The sequence below is a fragment of the Bison bison genome, unplaced genomic scaffold (genome assembly GCF_000754665.1).
Source record: "Bison bison bison isolate TAMUID 2011002044 unplaced genomic scaffold, Bison_UMD1.0 scf7180017864299, whole genome shotgun sequence".
NCBI classification, from domain to species: domain Eukaryota; kingdom Metazoa; phylum Chordata; class Mammalia; order Artiodactyla; family Bovidae; genus Bison; species Bison bison.
In genome coordinates this window covers 2678556-2702724 of record NW_011494871.1, presented here as the reverse complement: position 1 = coordinate 2702724, position 24169 = coordinate 2678556, and the positions used below count along the sequence as shown (strand labels likewise).

The window sequence follows — 24169 nt, the reverse complement described above, 5'->3', positions numbered from 1 at the left end:
ATAAAAAAAAAAAAAAAATGGGGGGGAAAAAAAACAAATTTGCCTTACTCTTTCAAGATTAAATTTCTTTATGAAATTAATTTTAAAATGAACAGTCATTATTTTTAACAAATTCTATTTGCTAAAACTTAGTTTTCAGGATGTCTCCCCAGCCTAATTTATCTGTCCCAGCAGATTTACCTATTCAAAAATAAATTTAAAAAAAAAATTAACTTGTTCACACTTAAGACAAAAGAGGCTTACCATACGAAAAGAGTGTTAGTTTAACCTACTAAATAATTTGAAATCTTTAATGTATTGTAAATTATAGTTCTTTTAGTTTCACGTCTAGAATGATTTTAGATCTCCCCAGTTGTTTTCTGTTAAGATTAGTTGCTGTAATCAGTAAAGGTTTTTACTTTTTTTCTTTTTAAAATAAGCTCCTTACGGTTAGAGTCAAGTCCCAATTGATCAAAAGAGACTGACACTAACATGCAAAACCATCATGTTACTTCATAAGTGTAAGTACCAAAAACTAGGCAGGATTTCTTACAGAAAATATAAATGATATAAATAAATAGATAAAAAACAAGACAATGTTTTATTTTATTAAATTTATTGTTCATTTTAAAGCAAATCAATTACACAGTAACATGACAATTCCAACTTGTTCACAAAAAGTGATAATTGAGTTCTACTATTAGGCTCTGCTACATCACACCACTTATCACCTGATTAAATAAGATAGAGAATGAACATTTACAAAGGCACTGCTGTGTACCTTGACAGATTCAATACATTCAAGATTTCAATTCAGAAGTTTCTTCTCAACATTTTGGAAAATGTACTCAGATGCAAAACGATTAAGTCATCCTTTTCCCATTTGTTAAAGATTTTGGCTGAGTTTGGCAAGAATAGCATCAAACTTACTAGCCTCTCTTTTTTAACTACTTTTTTTTTTTAAACTAAGCAGAATACAAAAATCTAAAAATCTCTCATTTGATAATTTATGAAAATTATTTGATAAATTTCATAGTACAATCTTCAGTCTTGTCTTTTTCAAGCACAGTGATCAGTGCATCTCAAAGTTGAGGGAACTGCCAAAGTAACATACAGACTGATATTTAGACTTCTTAAAGAAATCAAAGCCTTCAAGTTGTTCAATGAAGAATGAGGTTTCTTTATTCAAAAAGGTAGTGTAAAATTATAAAACATTAAAGAAAGAAGAAAAAAGAAACTAAGAAACTACATTTTGCTACACTGGGACAGAAACTGGACTTTCCAAATAGCTTCTACCCAGAAAATAAAGAAACACCAACAGTAGCCAGAGTTCTTACACTACTATTAAAAAATAAATTAGAAAAGATTTAAATTTTTACATCCAGTTTGAGATCAACTTGAGAATAAAATACCTGCCTAGCAGCTCTTTTGTAAAATGTTACTATATGAAAAAGAAACTAAGCATATTACCTTCTTATTTCTAACAGAAGTATTATGTAGAAAACACACGTCCAGTTTCTTTAACATTGAGAGACTTAAGTGTCACGTGTTCATAGGAGGCACTGCTGGTGGAAGACCCTAGAGCATAATATACACCACAGCCCTCAGCCCTACAAGTCCCAAGAGTTACTCACATAACATGCTTTTCGTTGTGTGCGGGTCTGCTTTTAAGAGCAACTCTAATCATTAATATTCAGGATATAGGTAATCAAGAACTCTAAGAATGACAAGACTTTCCATTGCACAACAGGTACATGATATTTTGAGTTTTGTACCTTCACACAAATTCTGAAGGCAACATCATTTATAAAACTAGTAGGCAAATGTATAACATTTTTTAATAGTAAAAACTCATGATAAATATCTCCCATGCCAAAGTATTAGCATATATTACACTCTGGCCACCATATAAATTAGTTTCACTATTAGAAAGCAGAATCTACATCCTTCAGGCAAAGATTACGTAAACAATTCAAGAAATCTGTCTCAAAATCTGAATAGTCATTAGTCATTTAACGAGAGGCTCTTAGTTCCATAAATAATACCCAGTTAGTAGTAACATATCCCAGTGATTGCCCAAAGTGAAACCTTCATGTAGAGTAACATTTTACAAAAGTTACTGTATAATATATTCACACATAACAAAATCAAGTTAGCACTTTAATTCATATTTTTCAGGATAAATTCTACTTTCTTAAAAGTAAAACTGAATTCACAGGAAAAGGACTAAAGTGCTAAATTTTTTTTATTATAATTTTCAATGATCATTCAAAATACCTAACGTAATTAGGATGGTTATTCCTAAATCATTATCTTTTAAAGTAATAATTTTTCTTAAAAAACAAAAACTGTTTTTCCCCCCGTTTGAAAATTTTTACTCATTGATTTAGTGGGGAATGCTCCTTTGGTTATTACATACAACAAAATTGTAAAACCACAAGAAACTCAAAGGAAGAAGTTTCCTATTTAGCAATACACCTTAAATGTCCAAACCTACACTAAAAGCTAGAAAGTAGGAATTCCTAACAAAATGTCTCAGCTCTCCTTAAAAACAGCAGTTAAGTCACAGGAGAAAAGTCTTTTTATGTAAACACCAAGAACTTTTAAAAGCATCAAAACACAACAGCAAAACTTAATCCCAGTTCATTAGCTTAAAACAATCTATCCTAAGTAAAAATTACACTGAAAAGCCTAATGTCGATGTCTTAAGCTTTTCAAGAGGCTTCAGAAGCAAGGTGGACAGTGTGCTCCAGTTCTGCCAGCACGTAATCTATCCACATACGAAGTTAATTTCATACATAAATAGCCTGCGGAGTTTGTCATCAATTCTCTTCAGTTTTCAGAAGCAATAACCATAAACCACGCAGGCCTTAGGTCTATTATATATATTTTTTCATTAAAAGACATTGAAGGAGGATCATGAAGTCCACTTACGTCCATACTTCCACCTCCAAGAAAGACTACACAGAATGCACCTTCAGAAGGTAGCAGCCTAAGAAGCAGTCTGCTTTTTTTTTACATTAATAAAGTCAAGAACCTACATGCAAACAGAAGCAAAGCCCCCCAACAACTCAAACCTTGCACAGACCAACAGGGTTGACTAAAAACAGCATACAAGCCTCACCCAGCTTCATCTAGATGGTCTTTAAATTCTGTTACTGGCACTTAAAGATTTCACCAGTCACAGTACATAAGGGACAAGACGCGGGTACAAAGCGCAATGCAATAAAGAGGGCATTTCTAATGGGCTGCGTGCATCTAACAGCTGCTCAGTCTCACTCCAGCGGTGGGTGACACGACTAAAGAGGCGGATCCTGACTGACCTGGACAGGCATAAAAGGATGGGCCACGGAGCATGGAGACCCTCAGAGAAACAAAAGGGAACCAAGAAGACAGCACAAAATGATCACTATTGTTCAGCTTCTCAGTCCAAAAATCCATACAATGCAAAATGAAAACACTGTAAGACTGTTTAGGTTAATAAATTACAATTCCTGCCACCTGATCAGAAAGCCCTAGATGGGCTTCACAAATGCAGGGAAGGTACAAGGCAGTCAGTGTCCCCAAAGCCTGGCAAAGGTCTGAAAGAACCCAAGCACATGAGCAAAGGGTGCTTCAGGATGGTTCCTCTAAAGTAAGCTAATATTTTCCACCACTACAGAGAGCCAGACCGCATCTCTACTGTTTACCTTGCTAACCCTGGAGTCTGGCACAGAGGAGGCACTCAAAAAATGAACAAGTATCTTCCTAGGAACAAGTATCTTTCTAAGCCCAAAACGTATGCAGGGAAACCTACAAACTTCTCAAGACTGCCTACATAAGAAAGTATATAAAACAAAATCCAACAGGTGACTTTACCTCTATTTTAGCATACACCACAGAACATAATTCCCTTATAGTGTAACAGCTTAGATAACTGACTTTTCTCCAGTTTTACTGATTAGAATAGAAATCTCTTATGTTTAAAGAATACCTAACTAAGTCCTGCTTTCTCTGGTCTATTTTAGAATCAATATTTGCTCTGAAAAGTAAACTGGTACTACAGTTAGTTTGATGAGCTGGTTAAATAAATCATCAGGAGAACTGAAGGCACCAGTACAGGGCTGATTCAATTTCTAGCCACCCCACAATGACCCGCTGGGAACCAATGCCACAATGACGTTTTCCCTCTGTAATATAAGAATGCAGTCCTACACCCTAGCCAGCTGGAGAACTACTACACAGTGCCTATGTGGGCCACTGTCCACACGGGTCCAGCCATGGAACATGGGGGATTTGACATAAAGCCATTATCAGCCACTCACTGATGACTAAGTCAACTCTGTCATCTCTAAGTGTGAAGAACAATTTTTTAAATTGCCAACAGTAAAACCCAGAGAATGCTTCCCCTGCAGAGGCAGCCTGAATGCAATCTAGACCTGCACATTTTTTGCTTTTGCACACTGTAACTTACTACTGGACTCTATGGAACTCTCAGAAAGACACAAGCTACAAAGTAACTCATAAGCACTGTTCAAAAATGTATGAATGAGTAAAAAATATCAGTATCCATTAAGACTGTATTTCTATATGTCACACTTCAAGCCCAACAAAACAGGGACTGCAGAAATAAAAAGACAATCATCTCTGAAAGACCCAGGACCAAACTAAACATGCAGAACTGGACCACAGAAATGTCTCTCTCATAGGAAGTGAAATTAAACCAAGGACTACAATTATCTGCTTTCCAGCATCTCCCCAGTTATTTCATCTGCTCCTCCCAGCACATACCTCATGCACAATCCAGAGCAATTCAAAACATCCTTTTCCTGCTCTTGCCACTGTTCTGTTCATTTTAAAAGGTATGGACAATTCCAGCATGTACCTTCTTCTAAATTTGGTTAAGAAGGCCTGTTCTATTTCCAGTCATTATACAAACCTACTGCTCTCAACACACCTTCAGTCAAAAAAGACATACTTCATCCTGAGTATGGGCATTCAGTAACCACTGCACGCGAGAACACACCGCCTGTCAGCATCACAGAGAGAAGAATGCAACCTCTGGCTACTTTACCTCTGACTTTAAAACAATATACGATACAGTCACAAATTTAGAATCGGTTCTTAAATGTAATTCAGTAGTGAAACACCATGTTCTAAAGGGCATTTATAGCAACACAGCAAATAACATGAAGTAAATTCACAATATTCAGTATCTAATTGATGTATAATTAATTATTGCTAAGACTACCCTGTGTTTTTATCAGGTATATGTTTATAATTGTGTCCATCACAATTTTTAGACTGTACTGGAACAGTTACTCAGAAATTTCTTCAGTGCTAACACAAAAGGAAGACTCATAAAAATGCACATCAGTGTTCTGCACTTTAACAGTAAGAAGCTATAACTTGAATGCATTCAGACCTGTAGCAGGCTGCTGCTGCTGTGTAAGAGTTGCAGCCATGGCAACGGCTGCTGCATTTGGCATGCTGCTGAAGGGGGTGGGTCCAGTAGTGACTCGGGGTGCGTTCTGCCACTTCTTGGCTTCTGCTCGCCTGGCTTCAAACACATCCACAGCATCTCCCAAGAACATTTTCCTGTAGCCAAGGTACTGTTCTTTGAGCACCTACAGGAATGAAAAATAGAACGTGTTAATCATGTCTTGTGCTGACTTTGACAATATGAGGGTGAATATAACCATACAATAAATTAGCAAAGACAGATCAAAAACACTGCCAGCATTATGTACTTCATCTAACTTGCCAATGCCAAGTTATGATGGCACTTGCAGCGCCAGCATATGCATGGTGTGGGAAGTGGTGAATTTGAGAGTTCTACCACACCTTTGTACAGTGTCTTCCTGCTTTTAGCCATATGTCTTTACAATCAACTGCCTGCATATTCTGGCTTCCTGAGGCCCTCTTTAAAATAAGTTAGAGAGCTTGCAGACAAGCATAGTAGTATCTAAAATTCCATTTTAAATATTCTAATTTTTCATGACAATTTCCCTTTAATGGCCAACCTTTGGATAACTTAGATGTAAACAGCATTAAAAAAAAAAAAGCTTACTAAATACATATATACGCATATATATAAAATATGTTAAATACCTTTTAAAAGGTGCAGGTGACACGTATTAAAATGTCACCAAAGCAAAGAGAGCTTGGAGGGTATACTTTATCAATACTGTTTGATTATTTTACAATGAGAATAACATGGTGAAAGTGAAAGTCGCTCAGTCGTGTCTGACTCTTCGCAACCTCATGGACTACACAATCCACGCAATTCTCCAGCAGAGAATACTGGAGTGGGTAGCCTTTCCCTTTTTCACGGGATCTTCCCAGGTCTCTCGCACTGCAAGCAGATTATCAGCTGAGCCACAAGAGAAGTCCAAGAATACTGGAGTGGGTAAAGCCTATCCCTTCTCCAGCAGATCTTACTGACCCAGGTATCGAACCAGGGTCTCCTTTGTTGCAGGCGGATTCTTTACTAACTGAGCTATCAGGGAAGCCCAAGAAAAAATTACCAAGTTCATAAAATGGGTAGGATTACCCAAAACAATATCTTCCTTAATTAAGGCTATGAATAGGAATGATTCTGTTTCACCCTGGAATTATTAAATACTTTCCTTAAGAGTTTAGCTTAAATAAATCAGCTTTATACTACTTTTTATATATTTGAAACTTTCATAATAAGACAAGAAAGAAAAACATCTGCACAACACAGACTTCAAAGTGCCAAGACAGAACCACCTTCAGCACTTTAAAAAACTAAACACTTATTACAAAGTTTCAAGAGAATTTAATAAAAATTGCTCCTTTAAAATTATTTTTAAAAAATTAAGTTATTTTAAAGATTTGCTTTAAAATTTTTAATCAATCAAAGCAAACGGTCTGAACTATGCTATCACTTCAAAAATAGTATGATTTAAGTGGTTAACTTTAAAAAATTCTATCACCATGCATCAGAATAAAAAAGGAAACACTGGTAATCTCCATGAAATTCTAATCTATACAGTTAAGAATTTATCTAGATTCAAGTTTGGATGCTTTGAATTTTAAAGGTTTTCTCTGACCATATATAAATCCAAGAAAGACCAATTATATTTGCTTGATTGGTAAAGTATACCTATATTTATTTTGCCCAAGTAATTTTTAAAAATGAATATATTACACAATACTCAAAATATTCACTGACAAATTTTTTTATTTTTATTCTTTGATAAATACATTTTCCTGTGTTTAGAAGGGACAAATGTTAGCAAGTTTTTTTTTATGAAGGATCCAATAAACACTTAAAACACACATAAAATTCAAGCAGTGGGAAATGATTCTGCTACTAAGAATGTTTACCTTCTATAGTGCTATAAGAGATGGAAATAACCAAAATGTCCAACAAAAGACAATGGGTTAAACAAACTGCACATACATGCAACAAAATCCTGCTTAACTACTCAAATGATGGCAAACAAGTACATGTATGAATGTGGAAAGTCATTTACAATAAGCTGATGAAAAGTTAACACACTTCACAGAACACTTGCCCGGTTGTGTCTGGGCATATTATAGATTATTTCAGAGTTGGTCTTTTTCACTTACAAGTAATTTGAGCTATTTCTGTGATGAGCATGGACACTTTTGTCCTGCAAATGAACAAATACTTCACTTGGTGCAGATGTCCAGATAAATGAATACGGAATGAGAACTCACCTTCACATTTTCATGAATAGACTGAAGCTGTGCAGCTAAAGCTACAAATGTTTGATAAATTTTCTGCATAGCCATTGACAAATCTATAAAAGAAAATCATATTATCACACAAATACATATATAACACAACCAATATTATTCTTCTATTACTTGAGTCCATTTCTTGGTACAGTTAACGTGTAGGATGAAAAAAATTACACCAATACTTCCAAGGAAGAGAGAAGACAGCAGAGCAGACTGAGAGAAGGACTTCTCTCTATCAGTAATCTGGGGTAGGTGGGCCCCAGGACATCTGCCCATTATATCATAATCGTTCATAATAGCATTTTATATTTGTAAGAAATAAAGATCTAATCAATGACTTTAAAGGAAACTGTCTTATGGCAGCTTAAGACTACTAAAAGCACTATTAAAAAAATGACCACAGAAAGCATGTTACCTTGTGGGGTGATGTGTGAATTGTTCGCTTGGGTGGCTAGATGGTTCTCTAGCTCCTCAATCTGCTGTCTGTACTGCTGGAGCTGCACCTCAAACTGCTGAACCAGGATCCTGAAGTAGCTACACGAGAACATTTACCAAGTCAGACCACGTTGTAAAAACACTGCTTCCTTCATATTCAAAACTCCAACAAAAACAGGCCTCTGTTTAAGTATGGCCTTTGAATTAGTCTGATGACACAATATACCTTTAAGTGACACAAGTATTACCAAAACAAAATCTCAAATTTGTAAGTTATCAAGGTATCAAAAATAGATGCATATCCTTACTCCAATCATGAAAAATCTCAATTAAGGGATAATCTACAAAATAACAATATTTTTTAAAGATGTCAAGGTCATCTAAGAAAAGACTGAATAAATGTTGTAGACTGGAAGTGAAAAAACAACTAAATGAAGTGTGAAAAGAATCCTAGAACAGAAAAAGTACACTAGTACTTAGAGTTCTTATAATTGGAAATACTATTTATAAGCTGAAAACACTACAGGGTACTTACTACAGAAGTATATAATTATAATTACTACTCTGATTAACATAACCAGAGAATGCTAGAAAGATAAAAAGAGACCTTGAATAGCACGAAACACAGTTGGAACTGATTCTATAAGAAATGGGGAACTGTGAAAGCTTTTACAGTGGAAAATCATGATTCAACCCATTTCAGAATCAGCTCTGATGGCAGCATGAAGAACAAGACAGCAGGATAAGATACTGAGGAAGTCCGGCAAAGCAGCTCACCCCAGGCTCATCTGAATAAGGCAATAGGAGTATCACCATCATTGTCATTGCCTGAGTTTGACCACTACACTGTGGTTATGAAAGAGAATATCCTTATGTTGAAGAAATAGACTCTGAAGCACTCAAGCATTCAAGGGCATCATTTCGACAAACAATTCTACACATGGGAAATGTGTTTAAAAACATGGACAGCAAAGAACAAAACAACTGCAAAATAAAAATGCTAACATGCGGAGAATCTGGGTGAAAGATATGTGAGAATTCTTGGTTTTATTCTTGAAATGTTTTTGCAAATCTGAAATCAAAACAAAACTTAAAAAAAGAATAAGGGACCAGGAGTCCAACGAACCCCGCCCACCCAGAAGCTCAGGACTCCCATCTCCGTGCTTCAGGCTCCCCATCTCTTAGACTGGACTCTGACAGCTGGAGAGGATTTGCACAAAGTCAGATCCGGCAGTAAAGAGCCAAGCCACCCAGGTGGTGTATGGCAAGCACCTGACAATGTTCACTATTATCATCTTGCATAACACAAAAGGATATGGAAACAGACAACAAGATAAATATAACATGTATGGAAACTAGATGAATATACAAGCTGGGTACAGGTGGATTTTTCAAGCTGCTTATCTACACTTGACAATTTTTCTTCCTGAATATTGTTCTGTAGGCAAATAAAAGTTATGGATGCAAATAAATTTATGGAAATAAATAAAAGGGTTAAACTACACTTAGTATGCCCTGTTTAAGGAAGAGACTATCATAAAAATATTTTTAAACTGAAAGTATTTATGGTATAATCATAAGTTTCTATTATTTGCACAACGTAATCAAGTGGAACAGACCCTGTAAGCAATATGAAGTGCAACTGCAGAAGAGTGCTTAAAAGCTCGACCTTAGCTTTCACCTACCCTGCAGTAAAATGGGGGTGATATACTTTCTCAGAATTATTATGAGAATTAAATTTTAAAAATTCACACAAAGTACCCAGTTTGCCACTTTTTAGCAAACCCACTTTGCTAAAAAGTGAACTAAGAAATCCATGGCCTGTATACTGTTTTTACTGTTCTGCTATTTTAAAGACAAACATTTATTTAACTTACTCAGCAGGAGCTGTATTTTCATGTTGCAATCCAGGTGGTGTTTTCTGGGTTCTTAAAGCTATTTCAGCATTTTTTAACTCCTAATATAACAGAGGTTTTCAAAAAGAAAAAGCCAGTTAAAAGTCAGGCTGAAAATACCAACCATCTCAGGATTTCAACAAAACCACTCTTCAGAGCTTCATATGCTGTGAGAACATATTATGACTGAAGCTCCTTTCAGGCAGGACAAACTATAGTTTCATGAACAAATTTCATAATAAATATAAAATGAGCTGCTGGTCTATCTTAAACTATGGATTTATGTAGGATTCATGAAGTTTATTCATCCATAGATACAGATATTACTATTTTAAAACCTGTACTATACAACCATAGAAAACACTGCTGTACAAAAACAAGGTAAATAACCCTGAGGATGATGACAGCAGCAGCACTTACTGTGCACCAGGCCCTTTGCTACAGGTTCTACTTCTCTAACCAATGTCACCTCATGGGGCTACTGTGGAAAATCACTGGGTTAATATATCTAGATTGCTTAGAATACCGCCTCATACCAAGTAAGCACTCAATAAAAACCAGTAACTATTACAGTAATTTAGAAGTACATGTGCTATGTGGTTTTCTTATCCATGAAAATTCATAATTTTAAAAAGACCTATTTCTATTTAAAAAACAAACAAACAAACAAATGAAAAACACTACAACAAAATGACACTCAAGCTTACCTGAGCGGTTTCTATTTTCAGTTTGTCAATATTGAGCGTGTTCCTCTGCAATCCACTGGCAGCCAGTGACAAAAGCTGCTTCAGAGCTTTAATATCTTCCTGGACTTTAAGCATTGCTTTTGAAGACATTCTACTAATTTCTTCTTGAACCTGTTTTTGTTCCTTCACAAATTTCCTAAAAAAAGAAAACTGAGTTTTAAAAAAAATACACCTTTGATTTTCTACAGAAAAAAAGTACATTTACCACATGTAGGTCAGAGTTTTAAGTCCGAGTGTTTTGAGAAGCAACTATTAAAAAATTCATCTACAGTTCACAGAATGGCAGTTACAGAATTTTAATTCCTTTATTTCCTTCATTCAAGTGCTCTGCTTCTTTAACGTCTACAGGCATTCCAATGTTCCCCAAGTTTAATGCTCAGGAGGAGGAGGAGATGGTCCCCCTGAAATCCACACCCACCCCCCACCACCGCCGCGCTGGAGTCTGACTCAGCTCCTGATGACACCTGATGCACGTACTGGAGGTTGTCGACATCCTGGCAGATGACAGCAGGCAGAGTCTCATCCTTCAGTGCTTTACTGTCCCTGAGAAAGATGCCACAGGCCATTAACACCCAAGATCCTAAGAACCTGGCAGTTGAATTCTACTACAGTGTGTGTTAAAGCATGTGAAAACAGAGCAAATGTTCCTTATTTATAGCCTTCCTGGATGATTTTAAAGTTCCTTATAAAGAGTAATAAACCTACACAATAACTAACAATTCACCTGACATGGAGGTTTCTGTTCTAAGAAGATTGGCATCTGTTACAAGTACACATAGATGCATTTGACTAAATGTTTCAGAACAAAATCAGAGAATACTGCAGGTGGGATGAGATACTAAACTAAGTTTCTCCAGCTCAAAAATCCCAGGACTGACATTTCGTTTAGTTCAAAAATATTATAGCATTCATTAAAGAAAGAAAGCCTGCCAAACTTCTCACAGTGAGATGCTCACAATACTTTTACTTTATTATTTTCTAACTTCAATTTGTTCTTCAACAAAATAAGACCTGGGGGTAGCTGAAAGAAATCACACTACTTAATAAAGACAGGAATAAATGAAACTCTTCAAACATACACATAAAGTACATGGAGGCCTTCTCCCTCTTCAACAGCAGGAAGTGAATGGTGCTGGCACAGCAATTTACATATAAAAGAAAAGGTACATATACATGTTCAATTTGTATATATAAATAAAAAGTGGTCTAAGAGTAAAGTTCCATGAGTTGTTCAATACTTATAAGAAGGCAAAGAGACACTTTACATATATTTGTGTTTGTTTTTATTATTTGAGGAAAAGCCAACTACTTCGTAGAAAGAAACAGTTATAATTTTCTCAAATATCTTACCTTTCACAATCTCTCCACAGCCTATGTTTATTACTTTGTCACAAAAACTTCAAAATAACTTTTCTTCTAAATGCATGTATGGTTCCATTTACTTCCAACCATACCATTTGTCTACAGTTTAATAAGTAAAACTCTTTAATTAAAATATTTTATTAGTCAAATTGTAAACTTACTCTGGTCTTGTTCCTGTTTTATCACCTAGAAAATTGAAAAAGCTTAGTGTAAAAATATGCTATTTATCAGTATATTCCAAATACAAGTTTTAAGTTAACACAAACTAAGGTAAAAGTAGAAATGGTTAAGGATTTCTTAGACTGCTTCTTAAACAGTATGTGATCTCATGACTTGTCACACTCTAATCACAGCATGTTACAGACATATATATAACTGTTTTTATGTACATATAAACAGTTATGCAGCTGATTTGCAAGTATTTCTTTCAAGGTAAAGAATCTTCCTTTTTCATCTATCTTCCCTGAAAAATCTTGCTGAGGAGTTTAACTCCTGAGAGCTTTATTTGACACTTTTTTAAGGCCCTATTATCAGGCTGTTCCATCTGAGTAAAAAACTAAGCTGCTAAAACATCTAAGGCTATTTTTGAATTATGGAATTACTACAAAGAAAATTAAGTAAAAACAAGATAGGACCTTGTGTTTAAAATTTTTCATTCAAAGAAAAATAAATCCAAATCTTCTAAGGTTAAAAGGATTTTATCAACTTTTAAGATAGTAATTCACCCTATAATATTATCTTCTAATAATAAAATCCATGTCCAATTAAAAAATTCCATACAGACATAGGACACAGTATCCTACAGCTTCATGCATTATGTCATTCTAAGTTCTTCAAAGAGGTTCAGTGCAGTATGTATGTATGCACTCCAGAGGAACATGCTTTCATCAAAACAAATCACACACAGAACCAACAACCACAGGGGGAAAAAAAAAAAAAAACTTCACAATGCATTTGGATTGGAAAAAATTTTTTAAAGAATATTGGGCATGCCAAGAGCACCACAAGAAGGGCATTTTCATACTGGTTGGTGAGTAAATCTTTTTTGAAAGCACTTTCACAATATATACAATGGAACTCCAAAATGTCCCTCCCTTTAAGCCCATGATTCAATTTCTAGGTATTTGCCTTAAGGAAATAACCAAAATATGAACAAAAACTCATAATAAAATCAAACAGCATTTTCTGTGTGCCTGGCTCTGCTAAGGTTTTACAATCCTCAAACCTACCCCATGAAGCAGGGACTGTTATTTCCCCTACTTCATAACGCACCAAGAGGATAAAGAGGTTGAATATGGTCACAGAGCTTGTGAACAGCTGAGCCAGGATGTACAGCCAGCAAACGGGCTGGCCACCACACCACACTGCCTCTCTCTGCAAGGGTGCCCAGTACAGTGACACTTCCCAAAGCAAAGGTCTGGAGACAAACACTGACTGGAGGATGGTGGCTGACTGAATGATGATACATCCATTCATAAAACTGATGATAAGCACATTAAAATATTTGTAAAGAATTACTGACTCTCATTAAAACTTGTGATATATTACACAAGAAAGAACAAGTTACAAAACAACACATGGACCATGGTCCCGATTTTTAAATGTGTATTAATATATGCATTCAGATAGTTACATAAGACAAACACACCTACAAATCTGAGTCCTTTACAAAAATAGAATCTTAAATGCATAACACACAAAATTTGTGAAATATAATACAAACTTAAAAACTTCCCTGTTGAATATTTAACCAATAATTTTTCAGACACATATTTAATTCCCTCAATAGGACTGTTAGAATGTAAAATTACAGTAACATTACTTACTCTTCTTATCCGATGAGCTACTAAAATCTATACCTCCGAGGCCTTCATTGCCAGCAGCTGAAGTAGCTGCTGTAGTTCCCAGAGTCAGGCCTAAAGCACTCTGTCCAAGTCCTACAAACAAGCCAAACATCACTGATAAAGTTCATCACCCTAATACATAATGACTTCCCCGAATGACCAACACACTCAACGCCTTTAAGTTGGATCCCAGCTTATCATCATGCTTGACTTAGACAAATAAAAAGAAACAAGTCCAGAGCATGCTTTGGACAAAGACTGATAATCTCACTTGTATTCAGTGCTATATGAAGTTTGGATGATGTGATTTTTATCAAGAGGGCCAGAATACATCTATTAACTGATGTACATGGACACTAGATTATATTTGATGTTTTTAAAGCATATCAAAGTAGTTTTAGTGTGCACATTTTTCAGGTGATTATTTGTCTTCCAATCATGCTTTGGAATTCTATGCTTCAAAATCATCCAGTACTGGATGTATAAATTAACTTGATGGGGGAAATAAGGTATTCAGTCAAATCTTCAAGTTGTACAATTTAAATATCTTACAGTTGTACTTGTCAATTATATTCCAACAAAGCTGGGGAAAAAGAAATAATCTAGTATGAATTTATAAGGTTTTTAGTATAATACAAAGCAAACAGTTTTACTATTAATGAAATTTAAAGAACTGATAGAAACTTGCAGTCGAAACATCAAAATTTCACATTCTCAAGTTCTTTTGATTAAACAAACAAACAAAAAAGACTTCACTTATTTAGATTCTACTTCACAGACAAAAGGACGTGGAAGAACTAGACTACAGTTAATCTTAAGTCAACAAAGTTAACTTAAGTCACCTTTGAATCAAGTTAAAACTTCAAAGACCCTGCCCTGGTAAATCATTTAAGTCCATGCATTCTCAAGCTGACATAAGTGTGTTCTTTTTAGACAAGACTCTATTTACTTTAAAAACAGAAAACAGCAGAATGTACTGGATAAGAGCATGGGATAAATGAAAACTGGATTTAAATCCTGACAATGTGTGGAAAACACACAGCTGGATAAATGTTATGAATTTTTAAAAAAATCAATGGCACTTTTAGGTTAACGTAACATAGAGTAAGCATTGAACACTGTGTCAACCGAAACTCAACACAGAGATACAAAAGCAACCCTGACTCTTCTATTGTTTTTGTGTTTTGATCTCACTGGAATCTTTGGGAAAGATGTTTAAATATTTATCCTGCAAAGAAATGTATGCTACAGTAATCTAGTGATTTGGTTATTAGAAGATACTCACCAAAAAAAAAAAGGAGACATCTACAAAACTAATAAAATCATTTAATATTTGCTTTTAATGTCTTGCCTTCAAGGCACTCTCATACCCTTTTCTAACATCTGTAACAAAAAGCCATTCCCAGAACCCGGTCAGGGTCAGGAGGTCAAGTTCTCTCACAGTGAATTTAGAGGCTAAACAATTCAGTACTATCCAAGTGCCATTTATTCAAAAGACAAGTTTCTTTGGAACAGTTTACTGACTCTTGAAACAGGTCCTTCTTTGTCTCCTTATCTAGTCATGTTGAGAAAATTTATTTCTAAAATATCAATATAAAATATTGATATCTAAAATATCTAAATTGGATAAAAGATATCCAATTATGTATTAAAAACTTTATCATTCACTCTTCTGGAGAGTAGGTATCACCACTTACCTGATGATGCTGTGCTTGTACCTTGGAAAAGTGAGCCTCCCAAACCAGTCAAGGCCCCCCCTAAAGAGAGGCCTGTTGAGGCAGTGGTAGTTGTGGCTGCTGTTCCACTCAAGTTATTCAGGGTAAATCCTGTGGATGCTATAAAAAGTGAAAACTGTAAGACTTCAAAAAGAACATCATTTCTAAGAACATCATAGAAAATACAAAGCATTTTCTTAAACTGATGTCAAGATATAACTGGCTCTTGTGGAAAACTATTCACTAAAGATAACATTACATATACTTAATAATAGAGAAATATTACCTTTAAAGCAAAAACCAGTGACAAGCATAAGCTTTGGTTAATACTAGCATGGTATCAGGTGAGAGAGTACAGACAGTAATAGTTTTCAACCCAGACTACCAACTCCACACTCAAAACCAGATGACTCCTAACCAGGCAAGGTTTATGCACTCTTTATCCTCCTGTCACCAGAATGTTCCTTGAGAACAAAGCAGACAGGAACAGGTTCACACGTGACCTCTCATCCAGTACCCTGCTTTGCTCTGTAAAGAGACCAACTTCCAAGAGGGCCTCTGCTGCTTTAATGCTCAAGGCAGATCTTCACAAACCAGTAATTCAGTGCGTCAACACTGCTGAATGACTGAAGTAAAAATTTTCCCCAACTGAAGTTACCTTTTCTAAAGGTGGACACCTGTGTTCACTAACTGAATGAAATGAGAATAAAACTAGAAAATGCCACTATTCTCCAACAGCCTCACCTGCAGGAGTGGATGTCAGTGCAGACGAGAGCGTGAGACTGCTGGCCGAGGTAGAGGAGATGGGCAGCGCGAAGGGCGTGGCGGACGCTGCGGGTTTGCTGAAGCCTAAACTGAAGCCTATTGTAGATGCAGATGTCGTGGCTGCCGTTCCTGTTTTAAAAAGAATCCCATCAAAAAAAAAAAAAAGAAAAAAAAAACAAAAAAAAAAAAAAGAATCCCATCTTACCATAACCATATGCATACTGGTATCAATCAGGACCCTGAAAGTCTAAGATCCTACTTTGTGTAGATAGAACAGATATATACACTTATAAACGAGAGAGAAATCATTCACCAAATCACAGTGGACACCAAAGAGGAAAATCCAACTGAGGTGGTGATACTGGAATTCACCTTCTGCCCCACCTCCAGATTTACCCAGAACAGCGCTTCCCCTTTCTTTTATACTCAACAGAAAAAGTCTTCCTTCTCCAAGACTAAATTAAAACACCTCCTCTGCTGCTGGCAACTCTCCTCCTCTGCTCCTCTACCAGTGCCCAGCTGCCTCTCTTCTCCTCGCCATGCGGCTCCTCCAGTCTCTCCTGTCTGTCTCCTTCCTCAGTTCACTTCTCTTAAATTAAAGTACAGCTGATTTAACAATGATTCAAGAGTACAGCAAAGTGATTCAGTTTTATAAATAATTTTTTTCTTCAGGTTCTTTTCCATTACAGGTTATGACGAGACACTGAATTTAGTTTCCCGTTCTGTCTATTGATACTTCACACAAACCAGTTGTGTATCTCTGTTCACTTACTAAATCATACTCTATCTGGCTCCATTTTTGCTCTCTCACTTTCTAAAACTTCTTGCCCACATTCAGAATCTCAACTGTAGGTTCATAGGTCCAAGTCGATATCTATCTGAGTCTCCAAAGCTATCTCTGCCTTATGTCCCTCTGGACTCTACATGTCTCCCTATAAAAACTTCCCTAAACTCCCCACAGTCAACTGGGTTGCTAAAGTCTCCCCTGCATTCTGTCAATTTTACTTCAGAGATACCACCACCTCCAGCACATTCCGCTAAATCTCAATATTGAAAGCATCATGCAGACTCAAGGCCACAGCCAGAAGCAGTAGCTCAAAATTATTACACAAAGAAATTATGAATGACCTGCGTTTTGGCTTCTCCTGAAAACTGAGAGAAAAGAAGCCAGAAACCATGCTCCTGGCTTGCCCCCGCCACAACTGGAGTCCCTGCCAGGGTAATGTGCTTTGGACACATACAGGTTCTAAAATCTCACAAGAGGAGCCAACTGCTTGACCGTGTAACCAATCCTGTCTAAAACTTCAGTGGTAAACAGATATGCTTTCTGTGGATAACAGGCAAGCAGCATCCAAGTAAAGAAAGTCCACAAATCTTTAATTTATTTCAATTTTAAACCTGCATTTAACTAAATGAATTAACTTTTGTGGTTCCTCACTGTCCTCTCATCTTTTTGCATTATGCCCTGGCATCAAGGTCAAGGCAACTGTCGCCCTGGCTACCCTCATTCCTGGCAGCATATCATGATGGAGAACTATTAGTATAGAGCTGGAAGGGAATCTAAAACCTTTCATTCCAATACCCTCCTTTGATAGATAACTAGCTGCCAGATAGGCAATGGCACCCCACTCCAGTACTCTTGCCTGGAAAATCCCATGGACGGAGGAGCCTGGTGGGCTGCCGTCCATGGGGTCACTAAGAGTCGGACACAACTGAGCTACTTCTCTTTCATTCACTTTGATGCACTGGAGAAGGAACCCACTCCAGTGTTCTTGCCTGGAGAATCCCAGAGACCGGGGAGCCTGGTGGGCTGCTGTCTATGGGGTCGCACAGAGTCAGATACGACTGACGCGACTTAGCAGCAGCAGCAGCATGACTGTCTGAGGCCTCACAACTATTTAGAGGTACAACCAACGCTTAATTCCAAGACTTTTGGCCTAAAGTTTGGTACCTTTTTTCCACTAAAAGGGCTTAAATGACTGAAAAATATAACTGTGAAATAAATTTTGACCAAAAAATTCTGTATTTAAATTTTTTTCTGAATTAGAAAAGGATTACACAGTCATCAATTTTTTTATTTTTTAAACACTCAGATACTGAAAGGCTCTTTGAGAAGTCAGTATCTGTTATCCGTATCAGGTCCTCACATGCTGTCTTCTACAGCCCAACTCTGTGAGAGACCAAGAATGAGCAGGAAACCACAGATCTGGGACCTCCCCTCAGAAACCCTTACCCAGAGTTAATCCTGAGTTATAGTTTTTGTTATTGCTGGAGACAAAAAGAGAAATAAGCTTGAAGCATCAGTGGAAGACTGCACTCCTTTGCCCTGTCATAGGGGAGGATCTGAAACCACCCTGAAGGAGCTGTAACACTGCTGGTGAGACTGACGGGCAACAAAGTATCTTCCACCACAATCACGATCTAACACTAGCGTTCTTCCTACAGCACTGGTTCCCTTATTACAAGCTGTATCTAGTTTGGTTAATTAGGGACTGAGCTGTAAAATGCCAGGAACTACTGCCTATAACAAAATCAGGCAAGGAGAAAAAAAAAAGCTGCTCCCAACAGAATATCAGCACTGCCTCAAGAGGCACACTCACAGTACTCCCACAGTCCTTCCGTGGCCTCTGTGCGGCTGTGGGAAGTGCCACAGTGAGGCTGGCAGCTCAACACCAAAGGTGGCAACAGAGACCAAGAGGCTCTGTGGGCAGAGGACAAAGGTAAGCAAGGAAGCAAACTTTTAAATGGTGGTGCCAGTGAAACTATTTTTGGCTTATAACAAAATATTTTTTTTATTATTATTAAAATGTCTACCAGAAAGCTTTACCTCCTGCCCTTTCCCACTGAAACTATTGTTTGTAACAGTAAAAAAAAAATCTAAGACATCTCTTTGGGATGTAAATTATAATGTTACAGCAAAATAGGAAACTGACTGTCCCACATATGCTAAATTAATGTCCCAACTCTAAACCTGACTTAATCTTCACTAATGTAAAACACTGTTATGTAATCTAACAAACTTTTGAATTACTTTAATTCATTATATTTAAGATTTATTTTATTTCATCCTTAGATGTATGTGTGTTGTTCCTCCTTCACTGAAGTAAATCACAGTTAATGGCTGGCCCTATTTCTGGCCCTTTCCTATCAGTATTTGCTATTTTTTTAAGTCTACCACCAATGATGATTCTTGTAAAGAGAGAAGACAGAGGACAGAACCTGCAAAGAATGAATATCCCAAACCCACTCCGAGAATGTGATGATCCCCCTTACCTGTGGTCGTTCCTCCCAGAGTGAACCCCGTGGCAGGTTTAGATCCGAAGAGGCTGGTTCCAAATCCACCAGAAGCAGATGTTGTAGCTGGAGTGGCGGTGCTCCCAAGGGTCCCAAAATTGAGCCCCACAGTAGGGTTGCTTGTTTATAAAAAACACAAGGTAAAGTCTACTAGAGCCAATACTCGTTTAAGAGAAATGCAAGCTAGCTCTTCGAAGTTAGTATCTCACGCATCTCCACAGCCTACAAAAATAACTAACAATTTACCTTTAACCAACCAAGCTCAAATATTTTTCTGATCTCTTTAATAATAAATCCACATATAAAATTATCCTTAAAAAAAGGCAACATCATTCTTCAAGAAAAGTAGGATCTAGAGCAGCTAGGATTTCAGATCCCAAGGAGTTATAAACAGGATCACACATATTCTGCTCTCACCAGTTTTTGTTTGAAAGCTGACGTATTTTAAAACAACCATAGGAAGTCCTATAAATGTGGATCATTCTCCTTTTGAACTAAGTATGTACAATTCACACTGCTAAGCTCATTTGTCCTTCCCCAACTGCTACGGGAAACACATGACCAGAAACAGAAAACTAAGTCTAAGTTGTCTCCACCACCTCTCTATCACTATATTACCACCACTGGGACTGGGGGTGAGGGACACAAACAGATGTGTCCTGGCACAAGGAACCTGCAAAGCAAAACTACTCTCTACCACAACAGTGTGAAACTGGCAGAGGTCAGAGCTGTTCAGAGCCTCTGAAAGCTTAAAAAAGAGCAGCTGACAATGACAAGTAATGTGAACAAAGTTCACAGCTTTTCAACTGTTCTTAGCAAGCTGCAGAGGCTCAAATTTGCTATCTATAAATGGGAGAACAAATTACGAAAACAAGCCAAAATATCTTGACAATCTGAGACTTCAAAAATTATGTAGTAGAGTTGAGAGTGATTATAACCTGTATAACATAAAGGGAAATCCCGCTCATCCTATGCCCAAATCTTTATTTCTTCTCTCTCTCCCCTTCCACATAGACATAAATGCCACAACACAACCCAAGGTCAGTTTTAAAAGAATCTTCAAAGCCTGCGGCATTTCAACTAAAGGGGCAGGCAGCAGTGACTGGGCCAGGCTCCAGTACCAGCTCTCCAACCTCCTGGCACTTGTGTGACATACCCTTTCTGAGCCTCTATTTCCTCATAAGCAAAATGGGAATAACAAGGATTTTCTATAAAGATTTAGAGATTATGAAGAGCACATTAACTTCATTCAATAAATGTTGTTGCTACTGTTATCATAAGGAGCACTTATAAATTCAACTAAACACACTATGTACAAGGTATTACACCAGGAAATCACTGCGAGAGGAATAGAGAGGGAAGAACTTCTTAAGGAAGGAGAACTTGAAATCGGTCATCAGCTCTGAGCAGGAAGGAGACGGTGCACCCTGTGTCTGTCCTCATCAGCAATGCGTGCGTGCCCCTGGTACACAGCACAGGGGGCTGGCAGAGCAGGGCGGCAAGGCCTCATCCACAATCACAATCAACTGAATCAAACCACATTCTACGAAACAGAATCAAATTAAGAAAATGTTTATTATGCTCCCCTTGCTCCGAAACAAATCAGCAACTCCATGTTTTTGCTGCTTTTCCATGAACATACAAAAGATACACAGTGAAAGTATGCACATTTAAGACAAGTATTTAAAATTTCTTGACAATTTAAGACAAGTGGAGACACAATGAAGTGTTTCACAACTTCACAAAGTTGAAAGCATTACCAAAGAAAATACATCAAAGTGAAATCTTACTTCACCAGAGAAGCAAAGGAGAAATTTCCCTGTAGCAGAGAAGTTCACTGAAAGAAAAACAAAAAGCTACCCCAAACCTAATCAATTATTGTCTTAAACAAGATAATTATCTGCCAATTCCTCAACAGAATGTGTTGTAGAAAAGCCAGAAGACTGAGGCAGATCTGGAATGGAATCTTACCTTCCCTGCTGGCCTTACTGTGGACTTCAGAGCTAAACTAACAAGTGACATTTACAGAGTAAACCGGCTCATTTCACCCAGCAACCCTTTGAGATAAACAGTATGTTATCATACCCCTTTCCCAGATGTGGGAACTGAAGCTTGGAGAGTAACTTCCCCAAAATGATTTCCCAAAAGAATGTTAGGTCTCCAAACCAGTACTTCAATAGGCAGGTGTTAGACCATCTCTTCTTTTATTAATTTCCCAAGACTTTCTAAAGCATGTATAAATTTTTCAAGTTTGTTAATCATTCAACAATTATTTATAAAAGCCCTTTTATATGGCCAGGCACTGTCACAGGGTCTTGGAGTGATAAATGAGCTTAAGACCTTGACCTCAAGAAGTTTCCAACCAGAGAAATATTTATCATTCATGCAGGTGGTGCTAGTGGTAAAGAACCCGCCTGCCAATGCAGGAGATGTAAGAGATGCAGGTTCAATTTCTAGGTCAGGAACATCCCCTGGAGGAGAGCACAGTAACCCACTCCAGTATTCTTGTCTGGAGAATTCCACAGACAGAGAAGCCTGCTGGGCTATACAGTCCATAGGGTTTCGACAAACACACCAAAGCAACTTAGCGCACAACACTGAACATGTATGTACTGAGCTCCATTGTGTCTCTTGGAAAACCAGCATGAAAAGATCTCCACCATCATGGAGCTTACACTGTACTGCTGAGATCAGACAACAAACAAGTCAACAAAAAATGAAATGAACTGACCACAACTGTTTAAGTGCTTTGACATCAGGTAAGGGACGGAGACCCCTCTCTGCTGACAGGTCTTGAAAAGCCTCCCTGGGCTGTAACCACCTGAGGCCCACAGCAAGCATCAGCTCAGTACCACAGGTGGCAGGGCAATTCCAAGCAGAGGGAACTGCCCTCAAGTTGGAAGGGGTTTGGCCTTCACCTGAGGAACTGAGATAACACCCAAGCTGTGTTTTTCAAACTACGATCAGGATCCACCACAGGAGAATAACCAGCATTTAAAAATAGAAAGGGAAAAAAAGAAAATATGAGTATCAGGTCAAAAAAGAAAAAGATCAAAAGATCAAAGTGCATAGAAAATATCAAAGTGTAAGGGTAGTATCTTTTGTTGAAACTTTGTTTCAGTTACTTATTGGTGTGCCTGCAGGCTTTTTGTGTTTTTTTGTGTTGTTTTTTTTTTTAAGTGGACCTATATTACTGAATTGGAGCAAACAAATGAGGTGGGCTCAGGATGTCTGAAGAGGTTCCAGACCGGGTCTGGTGGACCATGCTAAGATTCATTTTTATTTCATTTGGAGAACAGCAGAAAATCATTGATGAAAGGCAATGGAAACAAAAATTTTTAATCACCCTGGCGATAATGTTAGAAAAAAAAAAAAGCTGATGTGAATGCAACTGAGACAATTGGGATCCCAGGGAACTAATCAAAGTAGAAGGTGGAAGCAGTTTTCATCTAACATGAGAAAGGTCACTGGTTGAGAACTTGGCAGGAATCTTAAGTATTTTCATAAGAATGTAAGCTTCAGGAGAACAGGACTTATTTTACCACCTAAAAGAGAGCCTATTACGTAGGAGCCTGTTCTACAAATGACAAGAGCCTACAACAGGGTGGTGTCTCCGGAAGTAAAGCAAATGCAAAGTGAGGCATTAAAAAGATCAGGCCTTACTGATTATGAGGGAAGGAGCTATTAGGGAAAACTCCAGATTTCTGACCTCACTGCATAGTCTGTATCCCCCTCCCTTTTGGTACAGACAAAACTATTGGTTTTGTTTGGTGTGTTTTTTTGGCCTTGATAATCTACAACCACATTCTTCAAGTTTCAGGAGCTATCTTGTAATTCATTCTACACACGCCTCTTGATTTAATGATCTCCTCCACTTTTATGTTCAAAAGATTGAGTTTAAGATTAAATCTCACATCATTAAAAAGATATTTATCTTAATTGCCTCTTTCTGGAGATCAGCTAGCCAAATGGTTGTCACACTTTGCGGGGGGGCGGCGGGCGGTGGTGAGTAGCAGGCTCCACAAAAAACGAAGACGATGGAGCCTACATTTTACAAGACAAGAAAAGAACAATGCGAGTCGACGCAACGCCCTCACCTGCGTGATACTAATTTGCAGAGACTGTTCGAAATTACGACCAATAAGTGCTTGTAACAAGTATTTGAAACAAACAAAAAAACCCCACAAAAGCTCAGATACGGTTCCATGAAGCACAAAAGGTTTGAAACCGTGTTGGAAATAACCAGGAAATCATTAACGACCCAAACCACATATCCTGCAACGGCGTCTCAATTATCGGGGACAAACTTCATATTGTCCCCCCTTAAAATTTCCTATTGTCTTTTTCTAACCCCAACAAGCTGAGATCCACTCAGCCGCTTGACATTCATGGGCGCCGCAGTAGAGCGCCGGGATGGGCCC

The 24169-nt window shown here is 37.4% G+C and overlaps 1 protein-coding gene across 1 annotated transcript in view; it reads right to left on the bottom strand.

Moving 5' to 3' along the window:
• Window positions 1–24169, bottom strand: part of NUPL1 (nucleoporin like 1) — a 36606-nt gene that overhangs the window by 5358 nt on the left and 7079 nt on the right. The window contains exons 2-12 of the mRNA XM_010851250.1: window positions 19728–19869; window positions 16434–16583; window positions 15672–15809; window positions 13957–14067; window positions 12292–12316; window positions 11246–11311; window positions 10730–10904; window positions 10005–10084; window positions 8108–8226; window positions 7669–7751; window positions 5384–5585 (exon numbers count right to left, since the gene is read on the bottom strand). Coding sequence (XP_010849552.1) covers window positions 5384–5585; window positions 7669–7751; window positions 8108–8226; window positions 10005–10084; window positions 10730–10904; window positions 11246–11311; window positions 12292–12316; window positions 13957–14067; window positions 15672–15809; window positions 16434–16583; window positions 19728–19869 — 1291 coding nt within the window. The remainder of the gene's footprint in view (window positions 1–5383; window positions 5586–7668; window positions 7752–8107; window positions 8227–10004; window positions 10085–10729; window positions 10905–11245; window positions 11312–12291; window positions 12317–13956; window positions 14068–15671; window positions 15810–16433; window positions 16584–19727; window positions 19870–24169) is intronic.